The 27,867-nt window shown below is 41.1% G+C and overlaps 1 protein-coding gene across 1 annotated transcript; it reads left to right on the top strand.

Moving 5' to 3' along the window:
- On the top strand, positions 1 to 25,899 carry plcg1 (phospholipase C, gamma 1). The gene is made up of 33 exons (XM_030768144.1): positions 1 to 206; positions 906 to 1,193; positions 8,754 to 8,906; positions 9,042 to 9,135; positions 9,586 to 9,633; positions 11,194 to 11,278; positions 11,635 to 11,718; positions 12,423 to 12,445; positions 12,653 to 12,722; positions 13,005 to 13,106; positions 14,202 to 14,320; positions 15,389 to 15,474; positions 16,138 to 16,258; positions 16,770 to 16,938; positions 17,155 to 17,277; positions 17,450 to 17,551; positions 17,844 to 18,031; positions 18,953 to 19,153; positions 19,358 to 19,477; positions 19,653 to 19,833; positions 20,015 to 20,092; positions 20,185 to 20,288; positions 20,759 to 20,852; positions 21,188 to 21,257; positions 21,747 to 21,904; positions 22,763 to 22,859; positions 23,007 to 23,231; positions 23,382 to 23,530; positions 23,692 to 23,806; positions 24,374 to 24,535; positions 24,746 to 24,834; positions 24,966 to 25,231; positions 25,475 to 25,899. Exons 2-33 carry the CDS (start codon positions 977 to 979, stop codon positions 25,515 to 25,517), a joined length of 3,936 nt encoding a protein of 1,311 aa, XP_030624004.1. The 5' UTR covers positions 1 to 206; positions 906 to 976; the 3' UTR covers positions 25,518 to 25,899.
- Positions 25,900 to 27,867: the final 1,968 nt, after the last annotated feature.

Genomic DNA, 27,867 nt, shown 5'->3' with positions numbered 1-27,867 from the left:
TGCTACAGCAGGACGCCAAGTGAAAAACCACAAGACTTCTCCTCGGACTGAAACGCATAATCTCCGCAGCAAGATGATATAATTACCGAAAAGGGGAAACACGAGGACATCCGAAGTTGGTCCAGAGATGTGCGGGGCCGAGATTGCGGCGATATTACGTGTTCTGCTTTTGTTGTGTCCAAACGTGCCAATTATATTTTGAGACGGTAAGGCAAATGGAATAAGAAAGACGAGAAAATACTATGGGATACCTGATCAGCCATACTTCTTCCCTCAGCTCATTGTGCCTTCGCCTGTTGAAAAATGTTGCACGTAACTGTTTGATTCAACCCTGTGAATTTTTTGTGCTTAAAACGTTTTCTTTCTTATTTTTGGCATGTAATGGTCGTTCCGACAAAAGGCACAAAAGCAAGTCGAGGAAAGAAAGTTTATTAGGCAGCTTACTTGGATAGGAAACAAATTCCTATTAGCTGTTGGCCTAGCTAGAGAGAGAGCTCATATCAGTGTAATCTGCTTAAATGCAGACTACAACAGATCGCAGATAAAACCATCGGATTGCTCAGTAATATCTTCGTGTGAAATGTCACCTTATGTCACTCTGTGCTCTCTGACAGCCGAAGCTACCTTAGCATTTGTCATAACTTATCATAAGCTGTAGTAATAAGGCGTTAAACTTTAACCGTGTTACAAATGTTCTTAAACATAGACTCGGTTAAGGTGTTCTGTTTTAGTGTTTAGTGTTTTCTTAAACGGTCGATGGATAAAGAAATGCATTGTTTTTAAACAAATGACTTAATAGCTTCTTCATTTTGGGTCCCGAGAAGGTATCAACAATATTATGGTTGGTTATTGTTGTTATTTTGTCGTACGCGTGAGGTTGTTTCAAAGTCCTACTATTTTCTTAGGTGTTCTCGTCAGGCCCAGGAGGCTGTAAATTGTTCTAAAAGGAAAAGGACAACAAACAAGGGAAGTGACCATGGCTGCAACTCCTGGCTTCTTTTCCAATGGACCAGTTCCATGGACACTTACCGACACAGAGATGAACAATCTTAACCGTGATCTGGAGCTAGGGACTGTATTGACACTGTTTTATTCCAAAAAGTCGCAACGGCCAGAGAGAAGGACATTTCAAGTGAAGCTTGAGACAAGGCAGATCATCTGGACTAGAGGAACGGATAAAATAGAGGGAGAAAGTAAGTATGAACTCACTTTATCAAAACCACATAAGCAGAATGACCCAAGTAGATAAACAGTTGGCTACCGATGTATGGATTTAACTGGAGGAAATTCTGTAGTGTAATTTAATTTAATTTAAACACCTTAGAATCCGTCTATCACAGTGCTCGTTTGAAAGACGAGGTAGTTGGTTCAGTAGTCTTGTTCACTGTGAAGAGTGTTTCTAATGGCTTTACATGCTTGTAATTTGCGTTAACATCATGGTAAACCGGTGTCCAGACTGAGAATTTCAAACTGAACATCTCACCAAGGAGTGTGAACTGGATTGTTTACTCGTAGAAGCATGAAACAATATACGCATTTTTTTCATATGAAGAAAGGCTTTTACTGTTACAGCCTAAATGGAGTGTCACATTGATAAGAAGTTGGCCTTGTGATCGTGCATGGCCATAGTAGTAGCATCCTTTTGATTTACTAATTTGGCCCTTTTGGGGGGAGTAAAAAAGGGATTCACACAAACTCAGAAACCTTGAAATCGACCGAGATAGGATGAAAACAGACCTGTGGTTTAATTTTATACTGTCTCATCTGAATAGACCATAAGTAGTTTTCCTTTTTTCCCCTTTCTTTTCTTTTTTTTTGGTAAAAAAGTTGCATTTGCGCGACTACGAAGCCTGTGTCAGCAGTGTGAGGCCTTACTATACTGCTGGGTTATATCAAACACTGAGCCTCAACCTCACGGCCGCGCGGGAGGATGCCATGCACACAGCTGCACTCTGCTCCGGATGCAGCAGAGGTGCAGGGAAAGCGCCAGAATGGTGTTTTTTTTTTCTAGGTAGCTTCATAACCTATAGCGGGTTTCGATATGTTTATCATGTATGTTATCTAATAGAAGACGTTAGACGCGCGAGTTAGGTGATGTCGGCGAATGGTGATTCGATAATTCTCGGGAATGACAACACATTTTACGGGAAATCTAGGAGTGATTGTGAATATCGGGCCATTTTGCAATTGTGCTTGTTCATATCTCCGACTGGCAGGAGTGAGAGACAACTGCCACATCGGTATTAAACTGCTTTGACATAAATTGTGACATCATTAATAATGTAAAGTTCGTGGATACGTGATATAGCCTTCCACGTTATAAAAATAAATGCCAGACAAATGGACATGTACTCTGTCCTGTTGGTTTTGAAAGACCGAGTTATGGCTGAGACCAGAGACAGATATTCCAGAGTTCTCAAAGGGACTAAAAGTGATTTTGATGCACAATTTTATAGGTATCATAATGGGCTGTCTTAACTGATTCTATCAAAGTGTCGTAATGGGTTGCGTTGATTGTTGACTTTACAGAAGTCCCGGTGGTTGATTGAGCTCGAGGCAGTGTAGATGATACATTTCATTGTGAACGGAATATTTTAGAGTCAAGTTAAAATATTTGGCCAACATTTACCACAATGATGCAGGGCATTCAGTAAGTCCTTGACTGTACTGATAGTTCAGTATTTCTGCTGTGTCACGCTGTCTTGGTTGTAGTAATGATGTTACTACTTATCATTCATCAGACACTGGTTTGTACCACTTGTCAACAAGCATTTACGTTTTTCTTGTAATTTCTTTTTTTCTTTTTTTTTGAGAACAAATATAACGATGCAAACCTCCACCCAATGTTTTGAGTGTGTTTTGAAAGCCGCTTGTTCTATCCCCTCCTTAATTTGTGTCACCGACGTCTGCGTGAGTACAAAGAAGGGTTGGTTTTGATTTGTACTTAGTTAGCAACGCTTGTCAAATGTTACACTCACACCTGTGATTTTACCATCTCACTATTTGTTATGCAGAAATAGCAGCAGAACTTACTGAGTTGCCACAGAATAATACTCCTCAAAACTGCACTAAAATTTGCTTTACACAGATACGCTCTGTAATTTTAAACTCATTTTGAGCTTATCTCATGTCAAGTGACCTCTACAAATGAACAATCTGGTATTTGAGTTGACATTGTTCAGGGGCATGGTGGAAGGGGTAGATATGATTTGGCCTCACACTCAGTTCCCACACTCTCTCAGTCATATATGTATGTGTGTATGTATCTATATGTGTGTGTATGATGTATGTATACATACATATACCCACACACACACATTTTTTCCTCAGAACATGGCAGAAAACTGAACTGTGAGTGTTATCATGTTGTTCCTCTTTCTAATGTCAGAAAGGATCAGTCTGTATACGTAGAGCAGTGATTTATAAACCACACTTGAGTTCCCAGAGGAGGGAGCCCTTGAAATGAACAGATGAAATTTACGGGCATTAATCAGGTGTTTCCAGAAGAGCTGTATATTTTAGGTTTAGATTAAGCTGTAATCTGAGTTTGTAGGTTATCTTGGTAATGTTTTGCTCTGGTACAATCCCTCTCTGTTTTGAGATGTCCTCAAGGTGTTAAACTTATCAGTGTATTGGGCTTAGATCTTAGTTGAAGTTGCGTGTGTGGTTGTGTGTTATCACTGTCTTACTGGGTCAAATTTCTGTTGTGTGTTTGTGTGGCAGGAAGACTTCAGGCCACACTCTGCAGGCTTGTGTTTCCTGCTGCTCTGGTCAGAGTGGTCGGGCAGTTGTCTTACACTCTGCCTACAGTCTTTGCTCAGGACGTTTGGTGAAGTCCGAAGAATTGTAAAGTGTAATTATCCCATAGTAATGAACCAGAGAAGGATTATTCTGTCAGAGAAACGTGCCCTTTTCACTTCTCTTTCTTAATCTTCAAGTGATACCCATTTGGGACCAGTTTGTGCCCTGATTAAAGGTTATAGTCAGACCTGTGGAAGGATTTTTTTAAAATAATATATATTTGTTAAGGAGCTCTCTGTGTTGGAACATATCAGCGCAGAATTAGAGGGGATGCCTTATGGATGGGACCATATGTTACTTTAGGGATGTATTGATCACTCTTCTGCTGCAGTCTCAGTTTAGGAGCACCTAGTGGAGGCTACTCTCTCAAAGTCTGAAGAGAACTCTCACTCTTTACTGAAGCAGTTTTCTAGGGTGTCCCTCTGTGCATTTCAGATACATAAAGCCATATTTTTTGGAACGATGAGGTGATAAAGCACAAACAAAGTCCCAAGTGAAGACCTCTGATTGCTGTTCACATATAAACTTTCTTCTCACACTGATTGACACCTGTCTGTATGTCAGGCACAGAAATAAGAAGTTCTTTTTTTTTTTTTTTTTGTAATGAAAGATTCTGTGGCGATTATGAAACAGTATTGCTCCTACTGTATTTGTGTTGTGATTGCCTTAGGTAAGTTTGCAGCATTGTTAAAAGAATGCTGCTAAGCAAGGAACAATTCTTCTGTCTTCTCAATTCTTCTATCATCATGTTATGCTCTGCACTTTTCAGAATAGTTTCACTTTATCATGTGATGAATGAATAAGCTCCAAGAAAAAGATTTTCTTGAAAGTTCTGTTCTAAAGGAGGCAACTGCATACAGTGTAAGATAGGTTTGTTTTTTTTTCTCACGGTAATCTCCGGAAACCCCCAACATTCTCCCGATACACATACATAATCCACATTACCATATTTGATAATCCATGATGCAGTTATTACATTAGGTCATGATAGCGCCCTCATAAGCTTGGTCCCAAGGAGCAAGTTTGATAGCAAAACTTTGCTGGAAATCTGAATTAATTTTTTTCCTTAAAGATTTACAGGGATTTTGTTTGAGCCAGTCAGACATTGCTCTGGTGTCATTATGTGCCCTTTTTAAAGGGCTTCAGTAAAAAAAACAAAAAAACAACAACAATCAAACAAACAAACAAAAAAATCCAGCATGGGTGAATTAATTTTCTATAGGTGCTGATTGACCAACTGTTTTTTTCCTTCTAAAGGCAGTTAAAATGAAAGTATAACAGAAAGACAGACAGAACCTCACTAACATTTCAGCTGTGCTGTTGTGTCTACATCCTGCAGACTGCGGGTTTTTGGTTTACTTTTCTCGTTTTATTTCCCTTTGAGAAAAAAACCCCAAAACAAAACATATGCACGGATGCAAAGTTTGCACGGATATGAAAATGATCTTTTTTTTTTGTCTTGGTCTCTAATATATGGCACATTAGAATCGACATTGTGTCTCACTCAGATTTTCTCTTAAAAGGCAGACTTGTTCAACTTCATTTGGCGTCACATTTGGAAAAACCCATAAACAAATATGTTTGTTCTTGCTGTGTAGTGATGTGTAAGAGAGCACCGTTGCGTCAGCAGCTGAAATCCTTTTTTAGATTATTACTTTGCCCAACGTTGATGAATTAAATGCAAAAGTAAACAAACAGCATTTTAAAATGGGGCGGCACCTTACATCACTGTTCTTTAACTGAACTCCAAGCTTCAATATCCAAAAGCACCTCTTCATCACATCCGACGCAGTATAGATAATGGCACAGAAAAATGGATATTAAAGCAGAAACAAAGTGTCCTGAATCAACACAGTAAATGCACCGTTTTGCAGAACAACTGAGTTTGATATCTGGAACTTTCTGCAGTTCTGATTATAACTGCTTGGCACAGCACACTTACAATTTTTTTTTTCACTCTATGAAACAATTTCCTTTAGAGGAGTAGACAGGGACAGAAATTCACCTACCACCTTGAAAATGACTAAGTGTACAACGATCCAAATGAGGAAACAGTTGGCGGCAATATCCCATAAAGTAAACTTGTTTTTTTTTCCCCCTCCTAAACAGTGGCTTTCACATCCTTTAACACCCAGTGAAATGTTTGTTTCTATTGAGAAATGAGTGAACTAACAGCCCAGTCTTAAGGATCATGGAGAGGGTACTAATGAAGTTTTTAAACTCTCAGCGAACTCTTCATCCTCAGTCTTTTATTTTAGCTGACATGTGACCATGTTTCTGTTGTCCTTTCTATCATTTAATACTTTTCTAAACACAGTATCATCACTTATTTGTGAGTAGGAACTTGGCCCTAACAATGACCCATTGTCTTTGGTCAGAATTACCTGTTATAGCATGCAATTTAGAAACCACTGTCCTGTACTCCACCATCTTACTGATGGACCACAACTTTACCTCAGAACTATTTGTGAACATGACAGATATGATTGTTAAGAATAAGTTCTAATAAAAAACAGTGTCTTTTTGCATGATCCCAATGATTAAATCTTGAAGCTGAGAGTGGATTTGTGTGTCTGTTTTGAAAGGGGCAGTGTTCACTGGGAGATGTCTGCCTGTTTTAGAGTGAGTTTAAAATTTCTACTGAGGCCATATATAGAAATGATCTGACCAGAGTAAAGGCAGTGGTCTCTGCTTGTATGAGAGAGAAATGGGGTAAAAAGGGTACTGGGCATGGTTGTGTTAGTTGTATTGGTTAATCTTGTCTTTGTGTTTTTGATGCGATTGCTGACACTTGTGAAATTTACGGGCAAGCTGGGTTGGGTGGAATCGGAGAAGTGGTGAAGGGGGGCGGATTTTAGGTGACTACACATGCTCGCCCCTGTGGAAACTCTGATGGACTTTTAATGCATGTAACCTCAAAATGTCACTGATTTTGCTGTTTTTTTTTCCCCCTACTGACTCTAGAAAAAGCATAAAAAACAAACAAACAAACAAACTATATCTTAAATAAATTAAAGATGCCCAGTCTTCATTACGATACTGTAGCTCTAGTGTAATTCTGCAATTCTAGTGTAATGGTTGGACAGCTTTACTTGGAATTACCTTTTTTCAACTTAATTAATTTCTTTCACAAACAGTCACACACAGGTGACTTCAGTTATCTGATGAAAAAACTCTTATTTCCTGTCAACGTTAACCACATTGTCAGATGGGGGTAGCATCCTGCTACTGGTAGAACTTTCTCTCTTAATTTTTTTTTCTTTTGTAAAAACAAACAAACAAAAAAAGGTGTATCAGCATGGACCCAACTATGCACACTTTCTGTAACGGTCACTAGTTGTGTTGTGAAAATAGATGTGCTTGTTTCTCACCGTTACCTCACAGACACGGACACGGCACTGAAGACACTTTTGTAGTGTAGGTGACTGAGTGGAGCAGGAAATGTGCTTTGGAACAGGAGTGGGAGGGGTACCATACTTGGGAGAGAATGTGTGTTAACATCTTCATTTTTACCACCCCTGCAGTGTCATCACATTCAGACAAACTCGTACAGTTACAGCTCTTTCTACTGCTAAACTGTATGTTTCCCTCAACTCTGAATTAAATCTCTGAAACTATGACTTCAAATTAGCCTTGATGCGAGGGTGTGTACAAACATACACACCTTTTTTTATTTTGATGGCTTGTGAAGCTCATGACCTGCTAATTACTACATCTGAAGCAAAGTCAAGTTGAAAAGATTTGCCTCTTATTTTTGCACACGCTAAAGAAAACTCCCTGTTTTTATGCCTCCCATAGCAACAAAGTTTGTGGTATCAAAAACAGATAGGAGGAGTCAATGCAACAGTGCAGCATTTTTGCCATGCGAGACCAGACTTGGACCAAATAAACACCCACACGCATACACACACAATCACAAAGTTGGACAGGTCTGTGTGTGTGTGTGTGTGTGTGTGTGTGTGTGTGTGTGCGCGCGTGTGCGTGAGTGAGTGCAAGACGTGTTGAACTGCTCCTTTGTGTGAGATTCACCCAACCCGTCTTACACAGGACCCCTTTGTCCTGCTGCATACACAAACTCCCCTGAACAACTTGCGTCCAGGGATGCTGAGATATACTTTCTATGAGAACTAGTGTGAGTCTTTTTCTCTGACTGCCAGAGAGCTGTTAACACCTCCAGATCCCTCCCTATCTTTCCTCGACAGGAACACACACATACACACACCCACACCCCGGTTCGGCGTGCTCTTGCTCCGAGTAGCCTCTTAAACTGGCTAGCTAAGCTAGCATAATGCTAAGGTACACCATAAACACGCATAAGCACAGACACAGCACGGCAGTGCTATAATGTTCAAATACACTTTTGTATCTCTGCTGTCAGTGTGCCCGCAACGTGTACTCAAAATGGAACAAAATGTTAAATCTTTAAAAAGTCTTGAAAATATCAATACGGATTGAGGTCTGTAGAGTGTGTGTTAGTGCTGTGTCAGTGCAGATTATCGGACGATCTCTCTTAAATTAGCCAACTACTAATGTGGGCAGATCTCATTTCATTTCACTTTTAAAAGGACATGGTGGTTGTATACATTAGGTTATGAGATATGATGCTTCATTGAGGTGGTGTTTGCTCTAAATGTGGATTGTCATTTTGTTTGGTTGTGTAGATAAGTTAAGGAACATTTTTTTTTTTTTTTTTAGAGAGAGAGTACTGTAACACAGGACATTGTGGATTTCTCTAGAAAGTTACGTGGCACAGAGAGCCTAAGTCATATATGATTTTGAAAAAACATTAGCCTCTGTGTGGCTATAACGTAAGGTTCCACAGCTGGCACAATGAAATCATAGTTCATCTTCTTTTTTTTCCTCCAAAGACTTTTGTTTGAAAATTCGTCTCTGTAGCACAAAGGTCTAGATCCTTGCTCATGGGTGTTTGTTCATATTTCTTTTTCCTGCAGTTGATATCCGAGAGATAAAGGAGATCCGTACGGGCCAGAAGTCTCGGGACTTTGAGCGCTATGTGGAGGATTCAGCGACCCGACCTGAACAGAGCCACTGTTTTGTCATTCTATATGGAACCGAATTCCGCCTCAAATCGCTTAGCCTGGCAGGTAGGTTCTACGCTGCACGACCAAGTGACCACTTTCAAACTTCACACTCACTTGAATCACTTAAATTCACTGTCTATGCATTTGCCAAATATACAAAAAAAAGCTCAGTGCTTGACCTCTGACCCTATATCTCAGCAACGTCGGACGAAGAGATGACCATGTGGGTGAAGGGACTGACCTGGTTGGTGACGGACACGCTGAGGTCTCCCACTCCTCTGCAGATAGAGAGGTCAGTCAGGACTCTGACCCTGAAGGTCAGGGTTAGGCGCACTCCACCTTTCTTTCTTTCTTTCTTTCTTTTTTTTTTTTTAATCTTTTCCATTCCTGACAGCCCTCTTACTTTCATTTAGTTTATGTAAACTGTCTGAGATTCAAAGAATTATATATATTTTTTTGTTTCCCGCCCTCAATGATTAATATTTGCAAAGCAGTGAGGGTACATTCCTTGACTTCCTTTTTTTCTGCTGTCGAAGGCAATTGCATGTGTTTTGAATTGTTTTTGTACCGTGTGGAGGGATGACAAGGAGTGACTTTGTTTTAATTTTTCATAGACTTTGTTTAACAATTGGTAACCTCCGTGCCCACTTATGATCTATATGAAGACAAACTCTGTTGACATTGAGGACTATAATTTTTGAAATTCATATGATATTGCTGTTTCTGTTTCTGTTTCTTTCAGGTGGCTACGGAAACAGTTTTATGCAGTGGATCGTAACAGAGAGGACAAGTAAGTTGAATGCTTTTGGGGGGGTGGGGCGGGGGGGGGGGGCTTTGCATCATGAATATTGTTTTTAAAGTTTCTTTGTTTATATTCTTGTTTATGGAAGATTTGATTTTTGCTTCCAGACTGTTTATATTGCATACTTCATACAGGCTTAACGTTGTCATGAGAAAGGATATGTGTTCTCTAGCAACGCAGATGGACTCAAAAAAAAAAAAAAAGTCACTTGAATGTGAATTACATTGTACTTTTCAAAGCTCTAAAAAGATGAGTCAGTTGCTGTCTTTCTTTGTGGTTCAACCACTGCCACTGAAAAGCTTTAATGAGCAATGAAAAGTCTCTGGGTTTTTCATACTTGTGGAGGGTATTGCTGTGTGTCTTGATGTGGAATATTGCAGAGATCTCAGCTGGTGTCTGTGTCCACGCTCCGCGTATTTGGAGTATGTGCATATTTGGACCACATGTTAGTTGGCACAGGTTTAAAAAGTATTTGGCTTAAGCCTGAGGGTGTGCTTAGGACGAGGACCATGGAGAAACCCAACTCTTCTCCCACTGTCTGTGAAAGACAAAGAGAGACGAGAGGAAAGAGGAAAGAGCTGGCAAGCTAACCAAGCTACCTAGTGTTAGCTAAAGCAGTGTTTCCTGGTGATTTGATCTAATTGGTCTTCTACATGCATTTCCACTCTGGATGTCTTTGTGGTTTTGCAGTAGCACTTATATGATTGCAAAATAGTTGTTTTATCTCTGTGCTGTGCACATATTTCAGGCCTAACTGTGATTTGGAAACAGAGTCACGCCAATAAGTACAGAGGAATGGTAAAGCTTTGCTTGGTGAAGCTAAGCAAGGGAGCTGAGAGCAAAAATACATCCTGCAACAGGAAACAGACTTTAAAAAATGAGGTCTCCTTGTTTCTGCAGAGCGCAGATATAAGGAGTGGGCAAACAGACCAAAAAAAAAAAAAAAGAGAAAGAAAGAAAGAGAAGAAGTGATTGGGGCAAGCAAATAGAAAGAGGTAGAGAAAAGTCTAGTAGTGCATGGAAACATTTGCTAGAGATTCATGCTGCCGTTAGTTTGGTGAAAAATCGCCTCTGTTCGATTTTTGCCACTACTCTGTAGCATCTAAGTAGACCAGGAAGCCTGTGACGCTTTGGTACGGTACATGCTGCAGTGAGCATCAAAGCAGTTGAGTTCAACTGCTTTTTTACAAGACTTATTATTAATACTGTAGTTCGCTCATGTATGATCCATGGTCTCGGTTATTTTACATAATAAAAAAAATTGCCCCAAGAATTTGATTTGTGCTGCAAATGAAACTCATGGGGAGAATCCAGTTTAATATATGAAAAAAAACAAAAACCACCCTCTTTCATAACGTTGAGATTGTTGCCGAGGGGAGAGTTTGAATTGTATTGTCTTTCATCAACACAAAAGCAACTTCCTCAGCATGCTTTAAGGCTGATGTCACTGCATGGACCCCTTCCAGAGGCACTGCAATGATTTTGTTTTTGTAACACATTGAAAAACGTTTTCTTTTTTTTTTTTTTTTTTTTTTAATTTTATTTCAGGATTTCCTGCAAGGATTTGAAAAGCATGCTTGTTCAGGTTAACTACAGAGTCCCCAACATGCGGTTCCTGCGAGAGAAGCTTCCGGTAACACACTCGGTCTGATAAGACCCCCCTCCCTACACACACACACACACACACACTCAAACTTACACTACTCATCTCCTCTATCCTGCACCTACTTGACACAACTGAAAAATTTGTAATCAATACAGTTCTAGCATTACTCTCAGTAATGAACACAGTAATGATAATCTTCACTGTGTTGAATGGGACTGAGATGTCATTCTGGCAGATTATTCCACTGCGGTTTATCGCATGTTATATCTTATCTGGTTCTTTCAGAAGAGAAGTTCCTTTGGATCACATGATTTCATTCTTTGAATGAGTAAGGTTCTTTCATGTTGCTGACGTGTTTTTAACGTCTCCTGTCTCCCCGATAGGATGGAGAGCTGAGAAATGGAGATGTCTCATATAGCCAGTTTGCACAACTGTATCGCAGCCTCATGTTTGACGCTCAGAAATCAGTGAGTTCTTGTCGCTCTCTCTCTCTCTCTCTTTAATTTTGAGAAAATATAGGTGTATGTCTGTGTGTGTGAGTGTGCTTTTTTTTTGATCTGGATCTCAACCCCTTTTCCACAACCCTGAAACCTTCTTTAGCTGAATTTCTTTATATGAGAGCCACTCAGGCCCAGCCAATCCCCCTCTGACTGTCTTCTTCTCAAATGGCCTCCAAATCAATACTCACCAGTTTAAAAAGCCACAGGATCTCTCAGCTAAAAGCCATTAGGCCCTGCTGACGCCCAGTCTCTGGAAGAATGACCTCTGTGCCCTGTGACTAAACACTTAAACTCAATCCTGTGAGCGCAGAGTGTGTTTGTCTTTGTTGATATTCACTCGTTTGTCGGGGGGGGGGGGGGTTGTTACAAATGAAAATAAATTATCTAGATTTATGTCACAGTTGTTGGTGCTCTGTATTGACCTGTGTGCGTGCGTAATGTGCGTGCGTGTACGCATATTAGTTTAAAAGCTAAGCGCTGTATTGTTGCTCTAAAGATTTGTTGATTCATGGATGTTAGCTTGGCTATTTTAGCAACCATTGTTTGTGTACGGGATTATCCCAGTTGCTGTGTCTATGTTTGGAAGGATGTGTTGGCATGGATCTTTCCCTACCTGACAGTATATTGTTTTTTTTGTTTTTTTTTCCTTTCTTTTGTTTGTTTCCCTGTAGATGGAGATTCCATTCCTGCAGCGGTACGTCTCTCTATCTCTCTCCAACCCTCTACCCACAGTATATATAGACACACATCTATGTTCATATGCAGCCTGTATCTATGTACATTATAGATGTGTTTACACAGACTGTCACAACATGTCTCCAGTTAAGTTATGTCAGAAACTCTTTTTCTTTACCGTATTGTCTTAATCATATTGTGACACAGTGCTCTGTGTAATCGTTAGGTTCATCGAAAGACCGGAGCAGAAGATTACACTGGAGGATTTCCAGAACTTTCTTCTTGACTGTCAGAAAGTAAGCACTGTGCTCTTCCTTATATCATCAGCATTACAAGGCAAAGATATGATTAGAACACAGATGAAAATTTCAGGCACTTATTATTAATAATATATGAACAGTCGTATCTTAAGCAAACTGTTTGCGCTCAGCGTTACGTCATTAAACATCTCATTTGAGTAGCTGATTGACATACCATTCTGTCAGTACTGATATAGTTGAGCATATGGACTAGCTTATTAACAGTACAAAGATCAAGCAACAAATGTTTCCTTTTTTTTCCTATGTGTTTGTCCTTAGGAGCTCTGGGCAGCGGACAACAACAAAGTGCAAGAATTCATGTTCCATTACCTGAAGGACCCACTGAGAGAGATTGAACAACCTTATTTCCATCAAGATGAAGTGAGATCTTTATCTGTTCACACTTCACACCTCTCACATGCGCAGGCGCACACGCACACATGCGCACACGCACAGTCACATGCAAAACGGGGAAATTTACCCAAGTAAAGTAGTCAGAGTATATTTCCCGCACGATGTGTGGGTTTTTAGCCAGTCTCACAGCAAAAGATACAGTCCTTGTTTAGCTCTTTCTTGAGAAAAAATGACATGGCAGATTGAGGGAAAAGTATCCAGATGAGTAACGACTTTGAGTGGAACTGTGAATCTAGGTTAAAGGTATCTCTATGCAGAGTTAATATTTGTGTCATAGAATGGATCAGATTTGTCCAGAAGTAATGGTGCCTCCTCTTACTCTTTCCTTAGTGAATGTCACTCCTGCATTTCTTGTTGGGGTTCTTAAGATGCCTGCTGTCTCTACTTCATTTCCTAAACCTGCCCACATTTTTGTCAAACACCAAAAACAAACAAACAAGCAAAGAAACATATCCTCCATCCTCCTGTAATGTTCTGTTGTGCGTTTGTGTTTGCATTACAAATCTACCAACCTCCTACATCCTTTTGAAGTGAATGGCCTAAATTCATTGGGAATTTCTCAGGTTTACAGACACTCATCACCTCTGCCTTCTGTCACTACATATATGTAATGTATGAACTGCTCTGTTTTCAAAAAGCTTGGGTTTGAGTCAACATATTCTGACCTTCCTCTTCTTCTAGATAAACCTCTACTTTATTTGTGCCATGACAGTCGACATTTTTCACATAGGGGCATAGAATTAGTTGTTAGTGATTGTGTGTGGTTTAATTCAGAGTGGTTTTTGTCCTTTTGAAGACAAGCTCTCCATATTTGCTCTCTGTAGCTTCACTCTCAGTTTCAGCCACAGGAACACAGAAGGTCTTTTGTCTAGGAAACACTTGTTGCATATTTAAGAGTGCCCACAAACACCTAGAGCATCAGATCTAGAGTGTTCAGTGCTTAAACAATTGATGTATGTTCAGTTGCTGTTGTTGACTTGTAAGAATGCATCAGGAAGAGAGAAGCTGATGGCCTTCCTCATCTTCTCTCTTCTCTCTCTCTGTCTCTCTTTCTCTCTGCAGTTCCTTACCTACTTGTTCTCTAAGGAGAACACCATTTGGGACTCTCAGTTTGATCAGGTGCGACCTGAGGACATGAACAACCCGTTGTCCCATTACTGGATCTCCTCCTCCCACAATACGTAAGCACAGCCAGCTAGACTGGGGATGTTAATGAGGCTCATCGAGAAGCCACACAACTTAATCGTACAAGCACTGGTGGTTTTATTTTTTTTATTATTATTTATTTTTTAAAGTTTAGAATCACTCTTTACTCCTGGGTAGGGAGGGAAGTGTGTAGTGTATTTGCTCATCACTGGGAAATCACAAATCACATATCTGTGAGACTGGAGAAACTTGTGGTCCAAATGAGGGGTGACCAAATAATTGTTGAAAAAAGGGAGTGAATGGTACAATGCCCAGGAGATGTTTGGGTGACAGGAAAAGACACACCCAATGAGAACTTATTTGTCACGGTGACATATGGCATGATTGGGTTTACAAGTGTTAAATACACTTACCTTACATCATAACGTCACAATCAGGTTTCCTCTTCTCCTAGTCCCTAGTACTTAAACATATGTATGTTAATACTGGGTTGTGAAGGCAATTTGTTTGACAGATTACGTGATTTAGATCTAGCTTTAGTTTTATTGGGCAAGGAGAAACCTTTTTTTTTTGCATATGCTAGTACATGTCAGCCTGTGATACGCACTGTTGGGTTTGAACAGTCATATGCTGATTGTTCATCACAACTTTTGTCTCATTGGAGCTAGGGGCCATTGCTCCACGATCATACAATATGTGTGCAGCTGTTAACTGCTATTAGCTTGCTACATTCTTTTCTCCTCAAACTAAGAATGTTTGTTTCTGTAATAAAGTTTGAATGGCCGGGTTAAGAATGCAATGAATGTTTGCCCCAGTCCTTCAATGAGAGAGGTTTAAAAAAAAAAAAAAAAAAAGTAGTCACTATTATGCTCTCTAGTGTGTGGTTTTATGAGAGCCTGTGTTCCTTTCTTTTCAAATTCAGCCTTAAGGCATGTCTGTCTGTGTTCGCCTGAGTGTGTGTGTGTGTGTGTGTGTGTATGTACGTGTGTGCGCTTGTGTATGTTTGTGTTTGTGTGTGTGTGTCTGTCTGTTAGACAGAGAAATAGAATAGGTGTAGTATAACACACTAAGCCAGAAGCCCTGACGTCTGCCTCTATTTTTAGCTACCTGACGGGAGACCAGTTTTCCAGCGAGTCATCACTGGAGGCGTACGCCCGCTGTCTGAGAATGGGTTGCAGGTGTATTGAACGTGAGTTTCTCGCCCTTTTCACTTCAGCTTGTCCGTCCTGTCTGGAGGTAAACAAAGTAAACGTGCTTACCTGGTCTTTTTTTTTTTTCAATACCCCAGACCTGGTGAGTGAACCGGCACAGCCTTTCATCTCTGTCATTTCCAGTCACTATTCCTGTCCTTTTTACTCTGAAATATGCACCTTATCAGAGCGGAAAACTGCAACTGTCATACCTTTTTGTCATGAACCGTCATACACACCCACTTGGTTCACCACAGAGTAAACATGCATACCACATGTGCTTTAGACCTAGTTTTCTTCTTAACAGTTGTGTCTTTTGTGTGTGTGTGTGTGTGTGTATTTGTGTGTGTGTTTGTACTTTCTTCATCCAGTTTATTATTTCACATTTACGCTTCATGTGCTCATTTAGCTCATGTTCTTCTCCAGAGTGATTACAGTTACATTTATAAGTTTATGCTTGCAACCTTGAGGTCGTGTTTTGTGCTTGTGGGGTGCATCAGTTGTAGTGAACGATCACATGGAATACACACCTACAACCTCCCGCTCTGCTTACTCACTATGTCACTACTTCATTACCATCTCAACCTCCAACCCCGTACTGGTCTTGAAACTCACATTTCAGTATTCCCCACACCCAAGTCTTGTGTGTGTTTGTTTTACAGTGGATTGCTGGGATGGGCCAGATGGAATGCCTGTCATCTACCATGGACACACCCTCACCACCAAAATAAAGTTCTCTGACGTGTTAAACACCATCAAGGAGCACGCTTTTGTCACATCTGAGTGAGTCTCTTTGTCGCCGTCAACACGTATTAAGTGCATACCCATCAGGAACAAAGATAAGTAATAATCTGAACAGTGGAAACACTGATGTATGCCTGAACACACCTGTTCTTGTGCATTCCTTTGCAACGAAACAAAAGCTAACTCTAATTTCTATTACCTAAAAATAGGAAGGTTGTCTTAAGTAGCTGTCTCTCTATTGTATGTTCTATTTTAAGATAGAAATTACAATGTTCATAGAACAAAACTAAAACAAAAAGAATTCGATCTCCTAATTCATATGGAGTGTCGCTGTCCTGCCCTCATTACTGTAGCATATGATATTACTAGTTTCAGGTCACTTGTATAGTATTTGACCGTGTTGTAATAAGTAACTACAGTGAGTAACTACTACTATAAGTAACTACTAAACTGATTATAATAACTTTGTAATAAATTCATTTTTTTGGTTAATGTAATATGAGACTGATATAGCTCTTGATCTTTTCATGCATGTTGTGGTGTACCTCAGTTACCCCATCATACTGTCCATTGAAGACCACTGCAGTATTGTCCAGCAGAGAAACATGGCCACTTTCTTCAAGAAAGTTTTCGGAGAGATGCTACTGACCAAAGCCGTGGACATTTCAGCTGATGGTCTTCCCTCGCCCAATCAGCTCAAAAGGAAAATACTCATCAAGGTAAGAGGTCAAAGAGTTCACATTTTGCGGCTGATGGGTAATGTAGTTCTCTTGTCTAAAACTACAGACACATCCCATTGACTTTGACTGGTAATGTAATTCTGTTCACCTAAACGAACACATTCAGTTGAATTAACAATTGTGAAGTTGTTGAATTGTACCTTGAAGTGAACACTTTGAATGTAGTGTGACTTACAAAAATGATTTCTTCAACAGCACAAGAAGTTAGCAGAAGGAAGTGCATATGAAGAGGTTTCAACCTCTACCCCGTATTCTGAGAATGACATCAGCAACTCCATCAAGAATGGCATTCTCTTTTTGGAAGACCCCATTAATCATGTGAGGACCAGCCTGCTAGCAAGCAGTTCTAGTCTAAATTAGCTGTCCAGTATCTTGAATCTTACTAACTAATATTTTAATGCTCCCTACATTTTAGTCAACATCCTTTTTTTTTTTTTTTAAATGTTGTACGAACATCAACTTCTGTTTCATCCACACTGTCCCTCCACAGGAGTGGTACCCTCACTTTTTTGTCCTGACCAGCAGCAAGATCTATTACTCTGAGGAAACTTCTAGTAACCAGGGCAACGAAGATGAGGAGGAGCACAGGGAGGTGAGGATGCTCTGGCCTGATATAGTTGAGCACTATAATGGTAATTGCAGCTTACAGTGAAGGTGAACATGGGTGTGTTTTCTTGTGTCTGTCTTTTACCTTTTTCTGCTTGATTCTTTTACAAGTTACGGCATTAGCATGAACAGCATTTCAAAGTTTGTTGCTTTTGTATCCGTGATTCTGAGCTTATCTGCTCAGTAATTAATCAGTAGTCCATATACAATCCATTCAATAATAGAAAAAAAAAGTCAGTGAAATGTGAGCTGATGTTTTTCCTGTCATCGTCCTGTAGGTGTGTAATGGCATGGACCAGCACGTGACCGAGAAATGGTTCCATGGAAAACTGGGAGCCGGGCGTGATGGGCGTCAGATTGCTGAAAGGCTGCTCTCAGAGTATTGCCTAGAGACTGGGGCTCCAGATGGCTCTTTCCTTGTCCGTGAGAGCGAGACTTTTGTGGGAGATTACACACTGTCTTTCTGGTAATACAGTCCTGCTTCACTCATCTCTTCATGATAAGTTATCATCTCCCAATGGGTTCTGTTGTCCAAGTTAAAGGAATCCTAGCCCACTGTTATGGGGTTGCTGTGAGTTCCAGTAGTCCTTAAATACAACTGATTTACTGGTCAGGGTCTTGATTACTGTTCGTACATGTGTAGTAGATCAGGGTCAGACTAAAACCTTCCGTGTACTGCAAAACCTACTGTCTGTCACTAGTGTAAATGGATTTTCAGGTTCTCTGTTTTCAATACATTTTTTCAGGCGTAAAATGTATTGTATTAGATCAAAATTAGAGGCCAAAAAGTACTTGCTCACTAAGATGGTGCATCTGTTGGAGATTGTCTGTGTTGACAGAGAAATGACTGATAGTTGAGGCCTGTCAGTATAAGAGCCCAGTAATAATGGGATAGGGCATGCTTTACTTGCACTTGCTCATTGAGAAGAACAGTGGTAAACAGACACATTGTTACCATTTAGCTTGAGCCATACGTGGATGTCTGGAGCCACTTAATGTTAATTATAGTTTCCCTGTATTTTTGGAGATGAAGAAACAGCTATTTATTTGTTTGTTTGTTTTTTTAGTAAATTTGGGGCTGTTGGGGCTTTCTGTAGTTTGATATGGCTTTTTGGAGACCTTTGTCACGTTTAATCAATAGTAGCAGTGAATTTGATATTGATTCAATAATGTGGCCACTGGTGGTTATGTTATGGATTTGGCACCGATGGATGCAGTGGTGATTATGGATTTGCATGTATGCGTCATATCATATTGCGGATCAGTGATGTGGTGCTAGAGACCTGTCTGAATTGACTGGTGAAATTCCTTAAATAAAAGTGAGTTTATGCAACTCTGTGTTATTAATGTTGTATGTGATGTCTCTTTGACCCCGTCTGTCTTCTAGGCGTTCTGGGCGGGTTCAACACTGTCGTATTCACTCTCGTCAAGAAGCCGGTAGTCCAAAGTTCTACCTGACGGACAACTTGGTGTTCGACACGCTGTTTGCCCTCATCACCCACTACCAGCAGGTGGCGCTCCGTTGCAATGAGTTCGAGATGAAGCTGACTGAGCCTGTGCCGCAAACCAACGCCCACGAGAGCAAAGAGTGAGTTTTAAACACGCTCCTCTGAAAATCAATGAGCTTGGCATGAAAATGCAAACAGCCCTCTTGCAGGATGGAGCGGGCTAAAACAGGACCACTGGTTTTAAGAATGAAATGGACCTCATGCTGAATACAAATATGTCACATCAAGACCTGGTGTTTTCACGTCCTTCATGCACGTTGCTGTGTCTTGTTATATATTTTTAGGTGGTACCATGCCAACCTGTCCCGTAGCCAAGCTGAGAACATGTTGATGAGGGTACCACGTGATGGTGCTTTCCTTGTAAGGAAGAGAGCAGAGTTCAGCTCCTATGCTATCTCCTTCCGGTAAGCCCTCACATCTAAGCATTGACACTTTGGTCATCGTTGCACTCTGACCTCTGAGTCTAGTGTTTTTGTGTTTCTCTCTCAACACCATCCTTGCACACACACACACATACACCCCTTCTTTTCTTCCTCCTCTCTGTCTCCCTCTCCTTCTTCCTTTCTCTTCCTTTCTCAGGGCGGAAGGGAAAATCAAACACTGTCGTGTGCAGCAGGAAGGGCAGACGGTAGTTCTGGGCACTTCAGAGTTTGATAGCTTGGTGGACCTCATCAGTTATTATGAAAAGCACCCGCTGTATCGTAAGATGAGGCTGCGATATCCCATCAATGAAGAGACACTGGAGAAAATCGGCACTGCTGTGAGTGAACCAGTTCTCAGAATGCACAAATTCACCAATGTTCCCCATTAACTTCCTCGCTCCTCTTTCTACACATCTGTTAAACGCAGAACGCCATTGAAACATCAGAGTTGGCATTGATTAGATGATAGAGTAAATATGTTTGTTCTGAGTGTAAGTTCTCTCTTCCTCTTACCCCCAGGAGCCAGATTATGGTTCTCTGTATGAGGGGCGTAATCCAGGCTTCTACGTTGAAGCCAATCAGATGCCCACATTTAAGGTACCGTCGCATATATCCATCTCTGTATTTGACCAAAAGACTTGGTTTTCCTGTCTGTGTGTAACAGTTTATTTGTTTGTCTTCTTTAACAGTGCACAGTGAAAACCATGTACGAGTATAAAGCCCAGCGAGACGATGAACTGTCCTTCGCTAAGAACGTGATCATTCAGAACGTGGATAAGCAGGAAGGAGGCTGGTGAGTTTGTGTGCAGTAAACAGGTAGTGAGGGTGGAGAGTTGTTCTTCTGTGTAACAGTACCTGGCAAGGTCTTCCTGACATTGCTCTGAAAAAAATCCCCACCCTTTAGCACGTACTGAAACTGATGTGTAAATTACTGAGAACTTTTGAATGGCCTCCAGATGACCTCAACATTTTAGAATGTCGGTTTAAAGAGGTTATGGTCTCCTGATCAAAATAGTTTTTTTTTTTTTTCTTCTGATCTGATTAGCCTGGGAAGGTCTTCCAGGCTTTGATTGTGCATTTATCGGAAGAATCCCACTAAATCAAGCTTTTTTTAGTTCACGACGTGAGCTTGGACTTGGCAGTGAGAGCAGATTCCCATGTTTAAGAGATGAGACCAGCAGTGTGTGTGTGTGTGTGTGTTTGTATGTGTTCAGAGGAAAACTCTGAAACCTAATTTAATTTGAATGCTGAATATTTTCTCAGGTGGAAAGGTGACTATGGCGGAAAGAAGCAGCTCTGGTTCCCTGCAAATTATGTGGAGGAGGTCAGCCCCACTGCTGCGGAGCCAGACAGATCTGTGAGACCACACCTCTACCACATATTCTCTCTCTTTCGCTTTCTCTGTTTCTCTCTCTTTGTCTCTCTCTCTCTCTCTGACATGTCTCCCCTCATGCACCCTCCCCATACCCAGTTCTCTCCTCTTTCTCTCACTGTTGTTTAGAAGTGATTTATAAAGAGTATCTGCAAATAAAAGTCTTACTGCTTCATTAAACACGTGTTAGTGTATCGATCATCAAGTCAGTGCGTATTCACGTGTATAGATGTGCATCTCGTATTTGAGCTGTTTGTTGTTCTTTCTGTGTTGACACTTTGCTGACCACTCTGTGCTTTGCCCTCTGCTCTCACACACAGCAGCTGACAGAGAACAGCCCTCTGGGAGATCTCCTGAGAGGAAGTGTGGACGTGTCTTCCTGTCAGATTAGTGAGTGCCCCCTAGCCATATTCCCTCCCCCTCCTCTGGGTTTACAATGTCACCTTGCCTCAGGCTGCCTCTAGAGACCCTCTGTCATGTTTCTGTGTTCGCTCACACGGTAGTTTTCTCTTTCTCTGATCTGTTAGATACATATTAGTACACAATACACATACAGTTCTCTCTCTCTCTCTCTCTCTCTCTCTCTCTCTCTCTTTCAGTCTATATCCTACTGTTACCCTGGACTTACATCTGAACAGATGATAATCTTCATCTGTCAACACGCTCCCTAAAAAAAAAAAAAAAAGAAAAAAAAAAAAGTAAATTAATGCTTTCCAACATTATCCCATTTTTACTTGTTAGCAAAACATAGTTTAGACATCCAGATGCTTTGTGAAAAGCGTAAGACGTTTAATCCCCCCCCCCCCCCCCCAAAGACATTACCACTACATATTATTGACCTGTTGTCCAGTGACCTCTGACTTTTGTCTCCCTTTACAGTGGTCAGACCTGACGGGAAAGGCAGTAGAATGCACGTATTCTCCCTGTTGCCTGCAGCCCGTGCAGGCCAGGTTCTGGACATAGCTGCCAGCTCTCAGGAGGAGCTGAAAGACTGGGTTGTCAAGATCCGTGAGGTAGCCATGACCTCGGAGGCCAAGGTGAGTTCTGGATGACTGTGTGCACACAGCACCAAAGGTTTGTTATTGTTGGGCTGGAATGGAGCACCTGTTAGTGTTCACTCCTGTCTCCAGTGATGGATAACATTCTCAAAACATCTTGTGTACTATAAACAAACATTTAAATGTATGAGTGCACCACTGGTTGTTTGTTTCTGTTTTGACCGCTTTCTTTTAGTGGTGAACCAATCAGATTTGGCTAATTTTTAATTTTAAATACGAGGTGGGACATTGGCCTATGCACAGTTAATTTGGTCAGAGTTAGAATGGATGTGATGCCAAAAATTAGAGTGAATTTGTTTTCAGCTAAGAGAAAAAGTTGACTCTGAGTTTAGATTTCAGACAGGTAAGATTTCTTGCTGAAAAGCTTACCTGTCCACTCATTTCCAAAGTACGTTTACTGTCGCTGATAGCACTGCCAACATGTCATCCATTTGTCAGTGTTTCTAGATGAAAATAATTCACAGTCAGGTTCAGGTTCCAGTTTTGTTGTCTCTCACTGGGGAGATGACCTGGAAGCTCCCAGATCAGCAAGGCACTTGACAGAACATACTGAACATCTGAAGCAGGGAGTCGTAAAGCCTACACGTTCCCAGCCATCAGTACAGACAGCATTTAGAAGAGCCCAAAAATATAGCAGCGGCAACCAGAAAACAAAGGGAGTCAGAAAGCAAGTCGGCAGTCTTTTTTGGTCGCCATGTCCAGTGGCAAAAAATTAGCTGTCGGTTTTGGCCCCAAAAAATCCAAATCAGTCCGTCCCGACTCTCTTTCTGTGTTTGTGTCTCTTTCTGTGTTTGAGTCTTTATGACTGCATTAACTGAGTTACTGGTGGTCTTTTAGCTGGAAGAAGGGAAGATGATGGAGAGGAGGAAGAAGATCGCTTTGGAACTTTCTGACCTTGTCGTCTACTGCCGGCCTGTTCCTTTTGATGAAGACAGTAAGAACATCAGCTCGTCTAGCTCTTCCAACTGCTTTTTCATGTGCTTTCTTTCAGTATGGCAGCAATGTGTTAAGGTTCTCATAAGGAAGAGCATGTGATTAATGCAGAGAATGATCCTTATCTGTGTGCTCATCGTTCATGTAGAGATCGGCACGGATCGGGCCTGTTTCCGGGACATGTCCTCCTTCCCTGAGACCAAAGCTGAGAAATATGTCAACCGGATCAAAGGGAAGAAATTCCTTCAGTACAACCGCCTCCAGCTGTCTCGTATTTATCCCAAAGGACAACGTCTCGACTCCTCCAACTATGACCCTTTACCCATGTGGCTTTGCGGCAGCCAGTTAGTGGCCCTCAACTTCCAGACGGCAGGTATGAGTTAGATGAGTTGAGGCAAATGAAGCCCTCTTTAATCTTCCTTTTCTGAAGTTCACCCCTAAATTGCTTTGAACCCCATGTCCGTTATGTTCATCTCTTTGGTTCAGTCTTAAAAATCTCGCCATCCTTCTCTGTTGTCTCCAGACAAACCCATGCAGATGAACCAGGCTCTCTTTATGCTAAACGGGAGGAGTGGTTATGTGCTACAACCAGCCATTATGAGAGACGACAACTTTGATCCGTTCGATCGGCATTCTCTGAGAGGGGTCGAACCAGTCACCCTCCACATAGAGGTACGTTTCCTCTCTGACTTTGACCTGTGTCTTTCTTTTACAGTTATCTTTCACCGTTAGTCTTTGTATATTGGTGTACAGAAAGAGAATCCCTCCCATAAAATCATTTCAAAAGAAATCATGTCTCAAAGAAATGATGTCTTTTTCCTTTGTGTTTTAAGGTTTTGGGTGCTCGACACTTGCCCAAGCACGGCCGTGGTATAGTGTGCCCGCTTATCGAGATCGAAGTATGTGGGGCAGAGTATGACAACAGCAAGCAGAAAACTGACTCTGAAGGTGAGTTTGGTTATCTGTCATGGACTAGATCTTCTCCGGCAACAAGATTCAGTAGTTCTTATATTTCTTTTTAAGGGGCAAGGCTGTATTTGGGGCTAGTTTGCTTTGTCACTCAGTAAAGACTTTGGTGTGAATCGACTTTGCTGATAAGATGTGATCATAGAGTCTGTTAAAAATTCTGTTGGGTTTTTGTAGAAATGAGAGAACATTTGAGTTTGAAGATGTTAAAGGTACACCACGTGAAGAGAATTCAAGATTAATTGAAGTTCACCACTAATCAGCCTTATCGTCTTTTTCCTGGTCAGCCCAACAAAACAGGAAGCCTTGCAGGCTTGTTTGTGCTGCAGTCAGTGATTTACAAACAAGAGAAGTGTGTGTGTATGTATTCTTCAGGATGGAAAAAAAACTCACTAAATTAGGGCAATTTAGACTCAGCATTTGATTTTAAATGTTTTGTGATGTACAGACTGCTTTCAGGGAAAGGGAAAGACTTTCAAAAACAACAGACACTTAAGGATATCAGCATTGCCTCACTCTGTTCTCTTTTTGTTTCGTCTCTTTCATCAGCGGATAATGGTCTGAACCCCACGTGGCCGCGTAAACCTTTCCGCTTCACTGTGTGTAATCCAGCGTTCGCCTTCCTGCGCTTTGTGGTGTATGAGATTGACATGTTCAGTGACCAGAATTTCCTCGCTCAAGCCACTTTCCCCATCATTGGTCTGAAAACGGGTACGGCTCCTAGCTTTGACCGCTGCATGTTTAGGGGGAGTGCTCCTTCTTAAAGCTTATTATTTGTTTGAATAATCCAGGAGTAGCCCGCTTATCAAATCTGTGAGGGGAGAGCTACATCATTGTAGTTCACCTTGTGTATGACTGTGTGAACGGAAGGGAAGTTCAGTACATTCTCTCCTGAATGGATATCTCTCTTGCTCTGCATAGGCTACAGGTCTGTCCCTCTGAAGAACAGTTACAATGAGGATCTGGAGCTTGCTTCTCTTCTCGTGCACATGGACATTGTAAGAGGCAGGGTAAGTTATCTCCTCTTGTGCAGTGACCATGAGCGGTTTTGACATCGCACTGAATCTCCTGGAGGCATGATGTAATTATTCATCTTTCAATAATTTCTCTTTGACTTCTTTCCCTCTCACCTCCTCTTCAGCAGCACCTTGAGAATGGGGAGATGTTGGGTCCGTTTCATGCAAGCGGTGCAGTAGGAATGGCGGGGCAGGTCGGACGGGATCGTTTAGGGGACTCGGGCTCCGTGTCCTCTACCTCCTCCATGTCTCCCTTGCCGTCCTCCCCCGGCCAAGCCATGGGCTACAGAGGCCGTGAGGGCTCCTTTGAGTCACGCTACCAGTCCCCCATCGATGACTTCCGGGTGTCCCAGGAGGCCCTGCTGGAACATGTGGACCCGCAGAACAGAAGGTGGGTGTGGGTGTGTGTGTGTGTTTGTGTGTATTTACGGTTTGGGCTTCATTCAAAGTTTTCACTTGTCCATAGTGTTTTGAAGATCTGACCCTGAGGTCTAGTAGGATTTTTGTTTGAAAGTGAGATTGCAAAAAGATATTTTAGTCCAGATAGACCAGTGACTATAAGCTTTAAGAGTAATGAATGTTATCTGTTCTCATTTTACTGATTGCAATGATGAGTTTTGCCCTTCTCCTTCAGGCTGATGCGCAGGACTAAGGTGGGTGGAGAGAACAGAGTGTAGACGGACAGGCGCGAGGCCAGTTCCAAGGTCCGCCAGTGCTGATGATGTCATGGACTGCTGTGAAACCAGTTTCTATGGAAACGTCGCCAGCGCTTTGGCCTACATTTCAGGCAGCTCTCCCTCCACTCTCTCTCTCTCCCCAGAGACTGTGTGAGTGGAAGAGGGAGTGGGTGGAGGGGAAGCCATCGTACATGGAAAGTAAAGAGAAACAAACAGCTCAACTGCCATCAGTAAGAATGGCCTGAGAGGGAGCATTTTGTTGTGCAAGACACAAGTGCGGCAGTTTGTAAGGAAAACAAAAAAAAAAAAGGCAGTGGCTAAAGATGGGGAGAGGGCTGTGTTATTGGCATCAGTTTGAAACTGTTTCCAGATTAAGGGTTCATTTTGTTTTGTTTTGTTTTTATTTTTCTTTCTCTCTGGAGTTTATAAATATATATTTATTCCAGCTCAGCTGTTTACCAGAGAACAGTGCCAGCTGGTGTGCTCTCAAAGAGCTTCTTTCTTTCTTTTTTTTTTTTTAAATCATTATTTTTATTATTTAAACCACAATTTTAAACTTTCATAATGTGATTTTTTCCCCCATTTCTTTTTCATGTATGTGTTTAACACGAGGGCTTGGCTTGCCTTTTTAGTGTTTTTTTTTTTTTTTTCTTTATTGCGCTTTCTCACTGTCTTTTATTCCAAGTTGATGGACTTTAAGTGTCTGGTTTGTTACAGTGCTCGCTTGTGTATTTTTTAGTCAGGGGAAAACCAGAACAGCCGAAAGAAAGACCTCAGGAAGAAGCCGCTGCCTGTTTGTGTTGGACACTGTGGCTTCAGGAAGAAGCAAAAGCAGGCTGTATTGTAGAGGCTTTTTACCGCCTTTGACTTTGTCAAGGTAAAGAAAGGAAAAGAAAAAAAAAAAAAGTCATTCCGTTTTGTGTTGCGCATTAGGCAAGTGACCTGGATGTCGGGCAATAGTTGGCATAGTGTTCGTTGTGCATCTGTTTCATTAGTGTGGGTCAGAAAAAAAGCTAGAGATTCAGTCTCGCAGGTTGTGAAACAAACTGGTTCGGACCAGTTCGCAGTATTTCATTTCCCTCGCAGCTCAGTCTAGAAGCAATCTAGTCTATGATTATAGTTGCATTTTACTGTACTGAATAATTTACTTGGTTAGTGGGAAGAGCAAAACAAGGAAGGATGTTTCTTCAGAAATGTCTTAGAGCTGCAGAAGTGATGAACATTCTGAAATATTGTTTACTGCCTTCTGGTTTTGTCAAGGGAACAGAACCACGATCATCTCATCTCACCGTTCTTTGATGTGTTAAGCACCTCCTTAAAGCACTATTATTGTAATGATGATCATTAATATCAGTATTTTTCTTTTAAGTCTGTGGCTACTGGGAGGTTTTTTTGTTGTTTTTTTTAAATAGCCATAGGTCCTGTGAAGTGATACTTTGTTCACACGTGGCTCTTCAGATGTTTCTGCTTTTCTTTCTGTTTCTGAATTTTTTTTTCTTTCTTAATGCTTCACAGGCCTTTTTAAGTTAAACATTTTTAATCCATGGATTGTGCTGGATGTCTGTATAAGCCAAGAATAGGTTAGGGAATCTACTCAATGAAATTACCTTTGGTGGGGTTTGTATTGAGCTAATTTTAAATGAAAAGATGGGCAGTGTTGCTCTACGAGGGACCAAAAAATAGGAATGTGATGCGTTGAACCTCAAGAGAGATGATACCTTCATTCATTTTCAAGTGTTCTTGTCATCTGGGTTTTATTGTTAAAGAGGACCAGTTATAATTATTATTTGTGGGTTAAGCTTAAAGCATTGACAAAGTTTGGACAGATCCAGGGTGTTTTTATTCAGCGTTCTCTCTTGAAATTTCAGTTCCATTTCGGACCTTTTTTCGTCTATTCAGCTTCCTTACATTGTTTGATGCCATCCTCACATTTTACACGTAGAGAAGAGGTAGATCAGGGGGTCATACTCATCTGCAGTTTTGTAATACCTACATTTCTGCTCAGCTTGTGCAGTATTTAACCAAGGACTCTTTAGTGGACAAATGAAACAGATGTGCAGTTCCAAATTTTGGCCCATAGAGGTCATCCAGGAATTCCTGTAGAATTATTTTTTTAAAAAAACAAACAGCCTTAGATCCGAACATCTAAAATGGGTGAAAAAGCTTTGTGTATGAGTGCTTGTAAGCCAGCACGATGCACCTGTTTCTCATTGATGGCTCATTTATATCCAGTGACACCTGACGGAAGCAGGATTACTTAGTTATCTGGACAAGATTACGCCAAAAGCAGACTGCCCAATAGGAGCATTCCTACCTCAAGTCCCATTGGGCAGTTTTATCCTTTTGTTTT

The sequence above is a fragment of the Chanos chanos genome, chromosome 3 (assembly GCF_902362185.1).
Source record: "Chanos chanos chromosome 3, fChaCha1.1, whole genome shotgun sequence".
NCBI classification, from domain to species: Eukaryota; Metazoa; Chordata; class Actinopteri; order Gonorynchiformes; family Chanidae; genus Chanos; species Chanos chanos.
The sequence above is the reverse complement of the archived record's forward strand: the minus strand, read 5'-3'. Positions and strand labels throughout refer to the sequence as shown.